Here is a 17,859-nt window from a genome sequence, read left to right as displayed (position 1 = left end):
GTAGATTTCTTAAAACCATACAACACCTGCCAACATGTAAAATGGACATTAAACCAGAAATTATCTGTTGAGTCTGCAGCCAACAGCAGATGCAGGCAGTTATTTTTGGAGATTACATACAATTAGAATTTTAGATGAATTTTAATCTTGGTTCAGTGTGTTGTCACTTCAAGAACGGCAATTTCTTTTTTTTTTTCTTTTTTTTTTTTTTTTTTTTAAATAGTATAAAAATATGATAATGGAACCATCGTGCACAATACTCGGGTGCACTAGACCTCATAAAAAGTGCATGTCGGTTGTAAGGAAAATAAACGGTAATGATGTAAATATGTATGGGAGAACATCAGGCATTGTTTCGTCGCATTTCAGAAATATGAATTTTAAATGATATAGGGGAAACAAAAGTATGGCTAATATCTGATGGAGGCTATTCACTTGGTTGTGCTGGTGCTACCAGGTTAGACTGTTTGAAGACAGCAGCTTCCTGCATCAAACATTGGGGTTTTTTTTTTCCATTTTCCCCTCGCAAATCTCAATTGTTTTGCAAACTCAAAAACAAAAGTTTTCCTTTACAGAATAATCCAACCAAATGTCATAAAATATTTGCAAATATTAAAAACTTGAAGCATAAAATTATTTTTTCAAAATTATTGGATTCAGTATTAAATAACACGAATAGGATTGATATGCTGTAAAACAATATGGCCAAGCCAATCAATTGGCTGCAAGTCTCTGAACTGTTTCAGAGTCAGATGGAGGTTCCAGAATAATGATGCAAATTGTGATCACACCATAGCTGTATACATTTTTAAATGACTGAAGAGTGCTTATAAAAAGATCTGGCTAAGTAATGCCAAGACACTTTCAGCCTTGACTATTTTAGAGATCTGCTTTGTCCAACACAAATTGCTTCTGACAATGCTGTGGTCTACTTCACACTAATTTTTTATATTAGTCCTCTAAAAGAGATGTGGATACTTTATATAATAAGAATCTTATTTTATGAAAAATATTCAGAATCAATTTTATAAATATTTCATTATTTCTGTATTAAAGTTTGTTTTTGCTAAATAAAATTAAAATCAAATCCAGCTGACATTGGTGTGAAGTTTTGAAACTCAAATTTCATTTGAATATATTTTAGAATATTGAAGAGTTTGTTTCTGAGTTTTTTAGATGAGGATTGATAATGCATACCATTTGGATTAGTCAAACTACTTTTCTCATATTGAGTGTTATTTTCGCATTTCGATCAACATTACTTTTAACATTCTGCATGTGTATCTTGTTAGACTCTGAAATCTTTATCAAATTTGGGAATCCGTGCACAATTTCAAACAGAATCTTTTATTTAATCTTGTTCCATCAGCCATGACTGGGTAGAAGTCTATTTTGCTTTTTTTACCTCAAGCGAGGCACAGTGCCATTTGAATGTAAGTGGCTACTATTTGTAACAAAATTTATAGGGATATTATATAGGGAGTTGAGCAGCAAGATGTCTGTTTACATGATACTTGAACTTCTACATGTTAGTACAGTCAGAAGCAGAGACCCAGGAGGGAATTTCAAAGTTTAGCAGTTCAAGGGAAGAAACTAGTTTAGTAGGTCTTCTGGCATCTAGGGATCTCTACAATAACGATGGGATTTTATTGCTTGCCGGTTTGATTGGGGGGGGGGGTACAAAAGCTCAGTTCATCTGAGCAAATTCCATGAGAACACTCTTAGAATAGGGATGCAACATTTTGTTGATGGGACAGAGGTTGGAGTTTGGTTGACTATAAAGTTGGCCATTCTTTTTTAACCCTGTCTTGGAGTAAAAAAAAAAAAAAAAAAACTAGTAGCAGATGCACCAGCCCAAATGTAGCAACAATACTCCATGCATGGGCGAATGGTGACCTTTTAGAGGTACAGGATACTTTCAGGCATAAGTAACTTTCTAGTACGGTAGAGAGAGCCCACTTTCTTCACAGCAGTCTTGGCATCTTGGCAATGCCCTAGATGTATTTGTTCCAATTCATGTTTCCTGTAAACATTAACCCAAGAAGGTTGAACAAAGACTATCATTAGTTGAGAAGGTTTCTTGCAATTAAAGGAAAGAAGCTTAATATTGGCAGCATTAAATGCTACCATCCATTTATGACCACATTCCACTACAAACTGGAGGTCTTCCTCTAAGGTTTCAGCCATTTCCTTAGATATTTGTTCATTTCTGTTAAAGAACATGGTGTCATCAGACAATTTTATCGGAAAGCTCATTCATAAATAAGAAATAATTAAAGCCTAAGGATAAACTCCTGGGGCATACCTACATTTACTTCATGTTTTGAAGTACTGCCATCAAGGACAACCTGAAATTTGTGCAGATTCTGAAGTTTGACAGATTAAAAGTTCAACAAGATGCTCTGAAGAATGGCGGAAGTTGCATCAGTTAAAATGTTGTGAAAATAACATTCAAGATGAGAAGTAAGTCGTCCGAATAATCCAAATGATACAAAAATGAACATCTTCCTACTCTTTTAATTTACCATTCCTTTACGTGTTTGAACATCTCGTGCATAAGATTCAAACAATCGCACTGAAATAAATGTGATTGTTTGAATCTGTTATGCACAGGATGGTTAGAATCTTAAAGATCTTAGTTGGAATATATGAAATAGTGGGTGAATGTCTGATATCCCATAGGATGCCTCATCCCCAGCTTTAACAAAATAAGAAAATTTTCTTTACATCGACAGTGGTAACTCTTCTTCTTATGGCAGCATATTCCACCCATTCTGAACTCTAGCAATCATATTGGCACCTGCTCCATCCTGTGCTCTGATGTGTTTTTATTTATTTATTAGAATTCTCATAATTTGCATAAAGTTCTCATATATTGTAAGGTTGAAACTTTGAGCTGTTATATCCAATAATTATATAAATAAATCCTTACTCTAGTGAAATGTAATCATTTGAAGACCAACTGGAATTGTGGATATAATAAAATGTTGTTCTCGTTGGAAAACTTGACATAAACAATTCTCCGCTTTTCTGAAATATTTCGTAAAAGTATTTCAATGAAAAACTTTCTCTTCATAATGATTAACCTAGTATCTTATTCACCTTCAAAACAAAAGGTTAAGTGAAGCCCAACTTTCGGCAAACAATGTGAAACGTTTTATGCTTGAATCCATGAATTGGGTCAGCAATTGAAAAGTTAAATGTTAACAGAAGTATTCATTTGAAACTTGATGGTGGTTTTTAAAAAAATAAAAAATATTAAAAAAATTAAAAAAAATAGGGTTGGGTGGTAGAGGAGGAGGTCTTTTAATTTTTTTTTTTTTTTTTTTTTTTTTTTTTTTTTTCAAAATCGATTTAAATAATCCAAAAGATGTTTTGAAATAAACTCTAGAAACATGTATCAAAAGCATTGTTTGTCTAAAGATGACATGTTTTTCCAAATTGCTAATAAAAACAATCTGATAATTTCAGTAATCCAAATTTCCTTTTAAATTATTTGACAGGTTTAAGTCAATTGGAATTGTTAAGATAGAGTACTTGATAAATTTCAGTTTCTACTTGATCTAAATGAATTATTCAAAAAAGAAAAGAAAAAAGTTACCTGTGATCCACTGAGTCACAGCCGGAATCATTATTTAATCAAGTTAAATTTAATTTGAAAATTCATAAACTTTTAACATAGCAGATCATGAGAGCATATACCAGAAAGAACAGTTGGAAATTAGTTGTACACCGTCCACTATGACTATGAAATTCCTGTAGCTACCTATCTAGAAAATGGAACTGTTATAGTGATATGGGACAAAAAGGAGAAAGTAGCAACCCTAGTTGAAGTAAGTGCCTCTAATGCTGCTGGCCATAACAGAACTTAGCGGGAGAAGATAAAATATCAATTTTATGTAAGACCTGAAAAAAAAAAAACTGGATTCTGAGGATCTCTATCATTCCAGTAATTATGAGATGGACTCGTGGAAAGGCTTTCAAAAACTACCTGACGACTATACCCTATGAACCAGGTGCAACAGAAATACAAATAATTGCACTCAAATGAATGGTTAGAATCTTAAAAAGAACTCTCGGTTGGAGTGACTGAAATAGTGGGTGAATGTCTGGCATCCAATAGAATTCCCCAGCAAAAAGCAAAATGATAAAATTAAAATTAAGAGGATTGCTTTACTATGATCAAAGAATTATAAACATTGGTCATCAAATCTTAATCTTAGGCAGCCATTATAAGATGAGTTGTCTCAGCAAGTGCAGGTTCTGCCACACAGAAATAGTGAGTCTCCTGACCTCCAGTTGTAACGTTTTTGCTGGAAGGATGGCTACTATATAATGTGACATAAGAGAGTAAATATTTCCAGCGGACGATCTGTAAAAAAAAAGTTGAATATCGAATTTAGCAGCAAGTCCTGGGAACATAAACAAAAGTTTGGAAATAAATCTTACAGTCCACTATGACTATGCAATTCCTACAGCTATGTACCTAGAAAACAGATTAAACCTGACATAGTGATGTGGGACAAGAAGGAAGAAGCAACCTTAGAAGTTAGTGTCTCCAATGATGCTGGGTCAAACGGACCTGAGGGGGAAAGGATGAGGAAGTACCAAGGTATGATACAAAATGAAACTGGAATCTTAAAGGAAGCTCTCCATCATTCCAGCAAATATAGGAGCAACCAGACTCCCGAAAAAGAATTTTAAAAACTACTTGGCAAATATATCCAATGAACCAAGTGCAAGAGATAAAATTACACTCTTCTGTTAGAATCTTAAAGATCTCTGTTGAAATGTCTGAGATAGCAGGTAAATGTCTTGTAATCAGTTGGATGTCCCATCCCCAGATAGAATGAAATGATTAAAACAAAAAAATAAATGTTCTTCTTGCATAATTAAATGAAAAAGTCTCTTAACTTTATATTATACTAGCCTGGGTGTTTGGAGGTGTGTGTTGAGCAAAAAAAAAAAAAAAAAAAAAGTGGTAGTAGGCAGGCAGGCTTGAACCCATACCGCGGAAAAGAATGTTAAAATCTTTGCTGTTGCATCCATCACCAAACCGGAAGTGGCAATGGTTTAAATTAAGGCTAGTCAATCAAAAAGAGAGGATGACTTAAGAAAAAAGCGACCCCCCCCCCTCCTTGTAGAAAAGTGCCCCGCTAGAGGTGAAGGAATTTTTTTAGCCAATTTCTCTATTTGTCTTCAAAGGGTCGAGCTTAAAAACGATACTGATCTCGTGAAAATCCGTCGCCTCTGTCGAAAGTTTTAGGCAGCCATACATTTAAACAGACAGGTGAGATTTATGTTATAGCTAATTACTGTTATAATTGCTCGGTCATAAAATATGCTTAGATCTATTTTAATTCATGCAGATTTCATATTTATTATTACAGAGCCAATTATCTATTGATTATTATATTGTACCTAATACACAATAGTAATTTCAAGTTTAGAAAAAGAAATGACTTGGGTGCCATCAGTTAGAATCAAAACCAAAACACTCCAGCTGCACTCCCTACTGTTTGAATTAATGACAGATAAAGGTTTTAAATTAAACTACTTCAAGCTGTGAATGAATTTGTGCAATAAAAGTAATAGAAATATTGGCAAATTGAAATGAACATTTTGCATTTGAATTTGCCGACATATTTCTGTACGTGTTGTTCATCCAAAGGTTTTAATCATTATAAACCATCCTTGGTGTACAATAAACTATTTCCTGTTAATTTTAGTGTTATTTTGACCCGTAGTTTAAGAGTTTAGTAGTTAAATATTTTCACACACATACATACATCTACTGCTTTATTTATCTATATATTAATACGATAGCATGTATTATTTTCTGTGTCACGCTTACATCCGAGTCGTTTAATTGTTGTGGATTCCATCTCTTGTAATAAACAATTTTACTAAGAATTCTTCATAAGTTTTGGTTTCTGTTTCAATTATAGCTGATGGCACACAAGTTTATATATATATATATATATATATATATATATATATATATATATATATATATAGAGACTTGTTTGTAATATACTAAGTTTTACTGGGTTTATATAATTCAGTAAATTTCCATATACCAATAAGTTTTAAGCCAAAGAGAGATGACTTAAAAAGTAAGCTACAAAATTATCATATTTCATAATTGAGCATTAATATACTATATTAACAAAACCAAGACTTCAAAAAGTGAATTGATAGCAACAGAAAGTGTATTTCATTTTAAGTTACAATTGTTTCCATACCAATTGGACAATTTCAAGCATGATGTTTGAAAATTTTCACATAACCAGCATTTCTTCAGACTTCTTGAATAAAAAACACTCTGGACAAAAGAACATTGTTTAAAGAGAATTCCTTTAACGCAAATGAAGCATACGAAAACATTTACTCTGTAGGCATCCTCCATCATATCTATATATATATATATATATATATATATATATATATGTTTTTTATCTTCGCTTTTATTTAAAGCTGATGCACCCATTGTCATGTGGAAATGTATTTTTTGGAAGTCAAAACTTTATAATATATAAAAATCGATAGAACATTAACTCTATAATAACATATACAAAATCTGCAAGAATTAAAATATATTTAAGTGTACTTTATAACCTGGGCGTCTCTGCTAGCTTAGATAAATACTTTTGCAGTTTTAACAAAAGAGCTACAATAATATCAGTGCGTCTCCGTTTACGCTGAATATCTACAGAATGCCAACATCAATATATTACATATGAATGAGTCCCATGTGGAATCTCCATAGGTTCCGCTAGTTCATATTATTTGGTTTAATCGGACTACTGTTCTCGTCGTGAGTGTTATTCGCACAACATTTCGGTCGATATAAACCTCAAATATTTTCAGATGTATTTTGTTGAACTCGGGGAATCTTTCTGTCGATCTCCGCAAAGAGCTTTGGCGTAATAAATCTAGTTGTAAGTTTCACTATTCTTAAGGTTGAGTGTTCAAACCCCAGTGCGGCTAACACACAAAATACGATTGTCAATTACTTAAGACTTCTGTAAAGCCATATCTGATGGAACGAGAGTATGTGTTTCGTTTTTATTGCATATATTAAAGCGTACTTCATGGCCGGGTGTCCCTGCTAGCTTAGATAAATACTTTTATAGTTTTAATTAAAGAGCTACAATAATATCAGGGTTTCTCTATTTATGCGTAACATCTACAGAATGCCAACATCAATATATTACATATGAAGGAGTCCCCTGTGGAATTTCCGCTAGTATAGATTATGAATATTATTTTCAATATTTTTATTGTTTATAGTGTTATTCTTTACTATTAAGTTTTTTTTTTTGTTTTTTTTTTTGTTTTTTTTACATTGTTTCATTTTCCTTCAGTCAAAGTTCTCAGGAATCAAAGGTTAACATCTGATCTCTATATGAGACGCATAGATACTCGATTATTCCATTAAAATTCTTTACGTCTCAAAACACTGAGTTAGTAAAGAAGTTGAGAACATAATTTTCCTCTCTCCAATCAGTAATAGTATAAGTTCGGCTTAGACAGATATCAAATCCCCAATAGACATGGACACTTGTTATTTTACCATCTAATTTACATGTTTATGTGTACAGATTTACTTGTGTAAATTAACTACCTGTTGAATGATGGAAGAGAATCCTACTCCACCTACTCTTGATTTACTCATTTCTACATGGGGTTCCCCCCCTCCCCAGAATAGGGGTGAAGGGGGATAGCATGCATAAAATCTTAAACTACCTTAGAATATTAATATAGATTTTAATCAGTGTAAGAGGATAGAAATACTTTTGGTTTTCTGTTTGGGTGGGAGAGTAGCTTGTAGTTCATTTATAAAATTGGTTTTAATTATAGAGTTGAGGTTCTTTTGAAAAATTTTTACTTTTTCTTTTTCACTTTTTCTTTTTACTTTTTCTTCCTATTTTTTTTCTTTTTACTTTTTTACTTTTTTCTTTTTCCTTTTTACTTTTTCCTTTTTACTTTTTCCTTTTTACTTTTTCCTCTTTTGTTCTTCCTTTTTACTTTTTCCTTTTTACTTTTTCCTTTTTACTTTTTCCTCTTTTGTTCTTCCTTTTTACTTTTTCCTTTTTACTTTTTCCTTTTTACTTTTTCCTCTTTTGTTCTTCCTTTTTACTTTTTCCTTTTTACTTTTTCCTTTTTACTTTTTCCTCTTTTGTTCTTCCTTTTTACTTTTTCCTCTTTTGTTCTTCCTTTTTCTTTTTACTTGTTCTTCCTTTTAATCCTTTTTTTTTTTTTTTTTCAGAAGTATTTGGGTCATTCGGTTTAAGCTAGTATTTAGCTGACAAAAATCAGTCAAAGAAAATTATTCATAGAAAAATTCATTAAAGAAGTTTTTATGATTCTCATAATTTGTATTAAGATCTTGTATATCAAGATTGACATTTTTGTTTATATCCAATAATTATACAAATAAAACATTACCATAGAAAAATATTATAGTAGTAATCGGTACTATTGCCAACATAAATTATTTTAAAGGAAGTATAATTGGAAAATTAGCTTAAAATATTTTTTGCTTAATAATTTGTGTCTAAAAATAAAAAATTTTTAAACCTCAAATTAGATATTTACACAAACTTATATTAATTTATTATTTATTTATACAAATTAAATCACAAATATGCAAACCAAAATGTATTTTTCTTATTTTCCAGAAGTATTTTCTTTAAAATAATTTGTCGGCAATGATGTCTTTCTATCCTAGTTTTGTCATTTAATTCCATAATTTAATAATCAAATGTTATCAAAAGCCTATTTGAGGGGGTAGTGTTGAAAAAAAAAAAAAGAAAGTAATATTTAAATAAAAGTAAAGACTTATAAATTCGATTTTTTAATGAAAATTATTTTCAAATTCATGGTGAAAGATCGTTTTGGTGTTATGACAGACATTATTATTATTAACATAAAATATATTTTTTAAATACTATTGGGAAATTAGTCGGACAATTTATTTTGCTTTTCTTATTTGAAGTATTTCTGTTAAAGAAAAAAGAAAGTAATATTTCTGTTAAAGAAAAAAGAAAGTAATATTACTGTTAAAGAGAAAAAGAAAGTAATATTTCTGTTAAAGAGAAAAAGAAAGTAATATTTCTGTTAAAGAGAAAAAGAAAGTAATATTTCTGTTAAAGAGAAAAAGAAAGTAATATTTCTGTTAAAGAGAAAAAGAAAGTAATATTTCTGTTAAAGAGAAAAAGAAAGTAATATTTCTGTTAAAGAGAAAAAGAAAGTAATATTTCTGTTAAAGAGAAAAAGAAAGTAATATTTCTGTTAAAGAGAAAAAGAAAGTAATATTTCTGTTAAAGAGAAAAAGAAAGTAATATTTCTGTTAAAGAAAAAAGTAAAATGCTAATACTTGGCTTTTGCAGTTTTGGCCCTTATTTTCCCTTTGGTTATTTACTTACGGTAAAATAAATTGACCAAAGATTACTCAACACAAATAGGTCAGTAATGAAGTGGGTAAATCAAAATACATTGTTACTAATTTCTCAATGATATTTCCTTTTTAAAATATTTTATCTCGGTGATGATTACCTATTTTCAGTGAAAAGAAAATTTAAGCTGCTATTTTACCGTTGGTGCCAGAAACTTTTCTCCATAGACTTTGATGTTAGTATTATATAGCATTTTTAAGATGATGCTTTAAACACCCCCATCCTTCCTACCACACACACGGATTCAGTACTTAACAAAACCTTGCGCACTGGTAGAACGTGAACTTCAACTGGATACATTCTGAGTGCATGTGACAAATTCAATCTTGTGCGAACCTTGAGTGTGTTGTATAATTATCATGTACTACTGCTTGCTGAAATATACGTTGAAATTAATAGCCTTTCCTTGCTTTTATTACTTCTCGCCTTTTTTTTGAACTGATTTTTGTTTCTTTATTTCTTGGAGACCACTTGAATGGAAATTGTTTTGGAGTGAGCTCCCTTGACATTTTTTTTTTTTTTTTTTTTACACCACACACACACACACACACACACACACATACTTGCGCATGCACATACACTTGCAATCCACAATTTTTCCTGAACTGGCATTGTTTTAATTCTGTGCTGGAAATAATATTGAGATGTACAGAATAACTAGTGTTATTTCAGTTTTCCTTTTCTCAGATTAGTTGCACAACTAAAGTTTGACAGTCTATTTAATCCATAGCTGGAAGGAGTTAAAGTGGGTTTATACCTTGTTCTACGAAAAGTGATGCAATAGCTGAACACAGGATTTTCTTATCATATTTCAGGTTTTTGAACGATTCACAAAACTGCAGTAAATTGTTAAGATAAGCAATTTCATGGCTTGTACATTTTAATTAAATAAAAATGTTTATAGTCAGGGCTTTACTTTGTGAGTGAAAGTCGCATTTCCGAGTGACTTTTCTTTCCTCCGTAGTGGTGACTACAAATAATAAAACGCTTATCTTTTTATGACTGTTTTTTTACACTGACAAAGCTCATTACTGAGTGAAAAATGTTTGGTTTTTTTTAACTTTTATATTATTTTTTATTTTAATAAAATGAGCAAAGTTAAAATAATTTAACTAATAAACAGGTTTATAGAGCCATACACTTTTTTTTTTTTAATGAAATCTGTTTAAAAATATTTGAAGAATTCTGAATGTTTGTACTTTCGAGTTTTAACATAATATTGGGTGCATATTTATAATGACACTTATTTTTAAAAATGCTGAAAAATCTTTATAATGTATGTCCTAGTCATAGAACGAAGATGTCATATTCCAAAAATCATATGGGTTTAGTTAGTAATTTTATTTGGCTAGTAAACGGAAATATTTAGTTGTCAAAGGTCAACTAAAGATAAATTTCTGTCAAGCCCTGATAGTAAAAACTATTATGTGTCATGCTAAAATTAGTAAAATTTTAAAATTTGAGTTTTAAAAAAAAAAAAAAAAAAAAAAATTACAGAAAAAATTATTGAATAATGCATTTTTATCGGTTTGGTCTTTAGCAGTCAATTCCGTATGACAATCTGACTTATCTCCCTTCTTTTCACTTAACTTTCACCATTTCAAATTAGAAAACCGCAGATCGATATTTTTTTTTTTTTTTTTTTTTTAATATTGCAGATCTACTTGATCATTTTTTATAACCCTTAATTTGTTTTACTTAAATTGCATTAGTAAATTTTTTGTTTGTAGATATCCAATTATAATGTGTAAGCACTGCTGATTTTATTGTTACTAATGTGGAATGAAACTTGGCGTGGGGGAGGAACAAAAAATTTGTTAGTAAGATCCTAACCTTTTCTTAATATCCAACCCCCCACTGTTCTCGTATTTGTTCATGCATTCAACTAAGAGGTTAAAACTTACCCGAAGGTCTAGCGTCCAATATGATCAGGAATCTCGTGTGCCATGCTCAGGCACAGAGCATGCATTCATTTTCATACACACAAGCTCGCTACTGGTATCTTTTCATATTTTTAGATAAAATATCTTTTTCTCATCGAGTCTGATCATGACCTTCAGCTAGTGTTTGAAGAATGTGCTCAGATTCAATCCAATAACATCCACATCCTTTGTGCTGTATCCAGGATCGAGTGAACCACCATCCAGCCCACAGTGGTTCGACATTTTTGATTACCTAAAATAGGTTAAACAGCAAAAATGCTCGTGATCGATAAAAGCCATCACCTCATCGACATAACAGATCTGGGCAGTTGTTCTTATAATGTTCCTATAATCCTTCAGATCTCCTGAGTTGATTCCAAGGTACATCCATCTGGATACTTGATTTTTCCAATCTACTTATCAAAGCCATGCCTAAAAACTTTGGGTTTGTGTTACTATACACATGGATTCGAAAAAGTTGTCAAAGCAAATATATAACAAATGTTATCAAAGGCAAGATAAGTTTTTCTTCTATCTGGAAAAGTTTTTAGTGATTTTACTCGCTTTAAAACATGTAATCTGTTCGAAAATCATAGTGCTTATCAATATTTCAAAAAGAAAAATGACTGCATGCTTGCTATTGAACACTGCAAGTTTGGGAAAATGAGTTTAAACAAACAAATTGTACAAAATACTGTTTGAAACCCACTGAATATATGTCTGCCTATGTCACGGTAACATATCGAGTTTCTAACAGTATTTTGTATAATTTGTTTGTTTAAACTCATTTTCCCAAACTTACCATGTTCAACAGCGAGCATGCCACCATTTGCATTTTTCCAATACATCGGTAAACACTGTTGTTCAAGCCGAATAAACACGTTATATTACATAAAAACACTAAAAAAATGTTCCAGTTAGGTAAAAAAGTAACTTATCTTGCCTTTGATAACATTTATTTGTTATATATTTGTTTGTTATATATTTGTTTGTTATATATTTGTTTGCTATATATTTGTTTGCTATATATTTGTTTGTTATATATTTGTTTGTTATATATTTGTTTGTTATATATTTGTTTGTTATATATTTGTTTGTTATATATTTGTTTGTTATATATTTGTTTGTTATATATTTGTTTGTTATATATTTGTTTGTTATATATTTGTTTGTTATATATTTGTTTGTTATATATTTGTTTGTTATATATTTGTTTGTTATATATTTGTTTGTTATATATTTGTTTGTTATATATTTGTTTGTTATATATTTGTTTGCTATATATTTGTTTGCTATATATTTGTTTGTTATATATTTGTTTGTTATATATTTGTTTGTTATATATTTGTTTGTTATATATTTGTTTGTTATATATTTGTTTGTTATATATTTGTTTGTTATATATTTGTTTGTTATATATTTGTTTGTTATATATTTGTTTGTTATATATTTGTTTGTTATATATTTGTTTGTTATATATTTGTTTGTTATATATTTGTTTGTTATATATTTGTTTGTTATATATTTGTTTGTTATATATTTGTTTGTTATATATTTGTTTGTTGACAACTTTTTGAATCCATGTTTATAGTAATACAAACCCATTTGCATCAGTTTATGGCTTCATTGAAAACTTTCTGTAGCTTAGCTATAACTACTTGGCCATCGTAGCGCTGCATAGCCTCACGTCGTAGGTATTGCTAAGCTAATTCTATGCTTACAATTTTTTTTTTTCTTACACAAAGGAATCCCTATTTATCAAGGCCCTGAGGCCACTCGAGGATAAGGGCTAAAGAGTGTACATTGGTCAAAAGGACAATATATCTGTTCTTCATACACCCAGCTGCTGCCCGAGTTAGTTTCTCTTCAAAATGTTTCTTCACCTTAGTTTTATCTAGTGCGAAATGCTAAGCATACTTGGAGAAGCTTCTAATCTTGATTTTAAAGTTAACTTGCCTCTTACTCTCTGTACCCCCAACACACACACACACATACACACACACACACACACACACTAAAACCGGCTGAATAAGTAGTTGTAGCCTTTCCTGAAAGTCTTGTAGCAAGGAGGTATTCAATTTCCTGGTTCAAGCCTGTTTCCAAAGTTAAATGAGGCAATAATCAGTTTATGGTCCAACTGACCTACCCACTTGAATGTAGGATACAATATAAAGTCTATCAGGTCTTCTAACGTCCTATTCAAATAAGTATTGAGGTAGGAAGGCATGTTTTTTGTCCAGGTTTCCCCGTGCTCGGATTATCAACACTAAAACTATTGACAAGATCACATCTAACCATCTGGTCAGCCAATCGGATCTCAGACCTCTTCATCCCTCTATTCCTCCTCCTCCCTCTCCTCTGCAACCTTGTCTATCTTGGTATCAAGGATAGCTTTCCAATATCCCATTAAAAGTACACACTTTAAACATACAACTAATGCATTCAGATCCAAAAAAGACCCCCCCCCCCTAAATTTTTCCATGTTGGTAGTCAGGAGAGCAGAGAGGGAATTGTGAAGGCAAGCAGTTCAAGGATAGAAGCTGTCTTAGCACAGGATCCAGCTGAGCCATTCTTCCATTTGGCTAAACGGGAGAGCAGAGAAGACCCATCCGATCAGTTGTCATGCCCTCATATCTATAAATTCACCCTCAAGCATATTATTCAATCCGATTCCTCTAAAAAAAAAAAAAAATAATAAAAACCTTCTCATTTTATCTTGCTCCTGCCAAAAAATAAATAAATAGGTACTAAAAGACTGTGGCTGAGGGTCTATCATGTTGAGAACAAAAATTATCAATGCCAGGGAGTAATTTTTTTTTTTTTTTTTTTAATAATGCTTTCTAAAAGTAATGAGCAAAGTATTCTAAGAGCAATGTATTCTTAGGAATATAATTATCTTTAATATAAAGAATTATGTCTAACAACATTATTAAACATATAATCTGTACATTGTTGATGTGCCATAAAACAAAGTTAGTTCATTAAAAAAAAAAAATCCTTATATATATATATATATATATAAATTAAAAAAATTGCTCACTCTCAACATTTTAAATGATTTAAATAGCGAAATGTATAAATCACATTTTCAGTAATTTATGGTTAATTTTTTTTTTTTTTTTTTTTTTTCCCCCTTGTGTTGAGACTCCCTTGGTTAACTTAACTAGAGGATTATAAACAAAATGCTGGTTCGGGATTATGTTTATTGAAAGTTAGTAGCTTAAAATATAGAGGAAAATTAGATGTTGCATTGTGGGAGCGGAGATTTGGCATTGCCAATTGAGGTCAGAAGAGAACCAAGTTGAAGATACTTGTAATTAAATGATTTTGATATGCTAATTTATTATTCCCTGGGAACGAGCAATGGGAATTTGTAAATATTTTTTTTGTGTTCATTCAGGAGAGTAAGGTCAGGTCACTAGAAGGTGAAAGATTATTATTGGAATATTTCTTTGACAATACAATTACAAATATATTTACAGGTAGTAATTTTATGAATAAATGTTAACTAAATCAGTTTTTTAACAATTGAAACTGATTTAATTAAATTAATGTTTTAGCATTTCATAATGTGAGATTAAAAAAAAACTGAATTAAAGGACAACCAAACAATATCAGACTGATAATGTTTGTTTACATTAATGAAAATTTGAAATTTAATTCAATAAGATTTACATCTATTATTCGAAAAGGAATTAATACATAAAGAAAAAACTTTGAATTTTTGTATTCATTATCAAATTTATTTGTCACAAATTTTTTAATTTACAGAATTTAATTTCAAATTTTCATTCATACTATTGCCCTATCTTGTAAATTGAGCTCTTTTTATCTGATTGAGATGGTCTTATAAATATTGATACTAATTTTTATATGGACTTTACAGTATTATACAAGCTGTAATCTGAAAGTATTTTTTTAAAAAATTCAATTTTATATATATATATATATATATATATATATATATATATATATGCAAACAATGTTGGACATTTCTATTTTAAATTATTCATATTTCAAATGCTAACACTTTGTTTTCTGTATGTGTATTAATTTTAGATTGATTGTGCTGTAAATGAAGGAGCAGAAAGCGACCAATCTTCAAAATCACAAATAACTTGTAAGTATCTTTTCCTGCCCTCCCCCTTTTTTTCTTTTTTTTTTCTCCAAGTAGAAAACAAAAATCTAACAAAACTTTAATCCCAAATTAAGTCATAGCAGGCTGCTTAAGATATGGAAGGATCAGTTAATGATGATCTGATCCTGGCGGTCAGTACAAGGGAAATAGCAACACGGGAAAAGTTGAAAGTCATTCATGAAATTTCTAACCTCAGCATGAGACAAGACAAAAAATGAAAATTATAGGTGTACAAACGACTTCCTGTTTTTGAAAGTGCTTCTGACTTAATGTGGCCTAATCTGAAGACCCTGCTATATTACCGTCAAGCCAGTCACCGATATTTATATATATATATATATATATATATAATGTTTCATCAAGTTTACATCATGAATAAAAATAGTCGAGTACACTCCTCTTTTTCACCAATTCCTAGGCAAAAGAAAAACTTGAAGTAAGCAACTCTTTTTGCTTCTGAGTATTTTAATAGAGAACTAGCAGAGATGCCCGGGTGTATATATATATAATTTTAAATAAAATAAAAAAAAAAAGTATTGGGAGGGAGGTAGGCTCGAACTCGAAACCTTGAAGCGAATAGCCTGATGACTTACCACGACACTACGAGGACAGAGAATTAAGCATGGCTGATGAAAATAAACGTTTAAAAAAAGCAGGTGGTTAAACGAACGTGAACTTGCTGTTTTCTGGGTCAAACATCACGCCATAGTAGTAGAGAAAATGAAATCACAGTGCAAATTTTGTAACATAATAAAAAGATACAGACGACCTCGTTTCGTATATCTGACATATTATAATCTAAACACTATAAAAAGTTGTAAGATTTAGTGACCCCCCCCCCCACTCCCAAAGCCTTTGCCAGACATACGAAAAAATGCATACACACACTTTCGCTTTTATATAATAGAAGACTCTTCCCCTTTCCAATTTTCCATTGTGCTCGCATTTCATGAGCAGCACAGGATACTAAGCAATTTTTCTCTAACATTTGTCATCTGCTCTCAGGACATTGATATATCTTAGACATTTGAAGTTTTGTAGTCATACATCCAGCATTCCTCAGACTTTCAGTGTTGGCCAAGAATGAAACCAACTGCAATCTTTTCTCTATCACAATGGAGTTGGAGAAAAATTTTAATGGTGTCTTTAGATTCTTCGCTAAATTTGTTGAAATTTATTGGAGATGGGAGTTCTTTGCTTTTTAGTAGAATTTTTATAACCAGAAAAAGGATTTTCACTTAAATTGCTCTAATCTCTTCTGTATCCACGAGTTGACACGTTTTTGGATTTGTTTAAGTTATGCTGTCCGAAACATGTGACAAAACTTTTTACTTTCAGTATTTATGTATATAAACACTTTGAAATTATTTTAAAATATATATTTCTAACAAAAACAGTTTCTCTGAATAAATATATTTCTATGAAAATAATCAGCTTTCAGATAGTCTTGTGATTTTAGTTTTAAGATAATCTTATACCTACATTTTTGTTGAAGTCTTCAGATTAGGCTACAATATTAATTCTGAGCACTTTCAAGACAGAAAATCGTTTTAAATGATATACATACATATGTATTTGTATTTGCATTTGCATGACAGTAAACTTTTCTAGAGTGTCCCACCCTCATCCACACTCCTCAAAAGAATTATGAAATAGACGGTGGTGGGTTTTGGTGATATTTGAAAGTTAGCATAAATTTCAATTGGAAAAAAAATTTGTACTAACAAAATTATTTTTGTTAAATCTGTTCAATATATAAAACAAACTAAAAATGAAGATTTGTGATGTGGTGATATATGCTGAAAATATTATTTCAAAGAATAAAATATGGGGGGGGGAAACTATTAAATGACATTTAAAAAAAAACATGCAACTTTAGTTCACAACTTTTCATCATTTTCATTTTTTGTAAGTTTTCTTCGCCTTCTTTTCTCTTCTAATTTGAAGACTTCAGCTATATCTCCCAGAATTCTAGGAAAACATGAATGCTTCCATGGCTGTTTTATCTTAGTTGTTATATTTACATTTCGGCCGATGTAGTCTCCAACTTTCCTCGGATACATATCAAACTTTGGAATCTGTCAAACTCTCAAAAGTTGGTTGAAATTTTGAACTGAATCCTTTATTTACTCTATTATAAGATATTAGTGTTTAAAACATGACTTTTTTTTTTTTTTTTTTTTTTTTTTTTTTTTTTTTTTTTTTTTTTTTTTTTTTTTTTTTTTTTTTAGCATTTTGCCCTATTTTAGAAATTTCAATTTTTTTTAATATTGTGCATTTTTATATAAGATACAAAACATTGTAAAAAAAAAAAAAAAAAAAAAAAAAAAAAAAAATT

The 17,859-nt window shown here is 30.5% G+C and overlaps 1 protein-coding gene across 3 annotated transcripts in view; it reads left to right on the top strand.

Annotated features, from left to right (window-relative positions):
- LOC145247432 (uncharacterized) overlaps positions 1-17,859 on the top strand; it is a 209,505-nt gene that overhangs the window by 95,233 nt on the left and 96,413 nt on the right. For all 3 annotated transcript variants that reach the window (XM_080109194.1, XM_080109193.1, XM_080109195.1), the window contains one exon: positions 15,443-15,503. In XM_080109194.1, coding sequence (XP_079965320.1) covers positions 15,443-15,503 — 61 coding nt within the window. The remainder of the gene's footprint in view (positions 1-15,442; positions 15,504-17,859) is intronic.

The sequence above is a fragment of the Euprymna scolopes genome, chromosome 25 (assembly GCF_053919585.1).
Source record: "Euprymna scolopes isolate OS-2025 chromosome 25, ASM5391958v1, whole genome shotgun sequence".
NCBI lineage: Eukaryota > Metazoa > Mollusca > Cephalopoda > Sepiida > Sepiolidae > Euprymna > Euprymna scolopes.
Note: the sequence above shows the minus strand (reverse complement) of the source record. Positions and strands in the feature narration are given on the sequence as shown.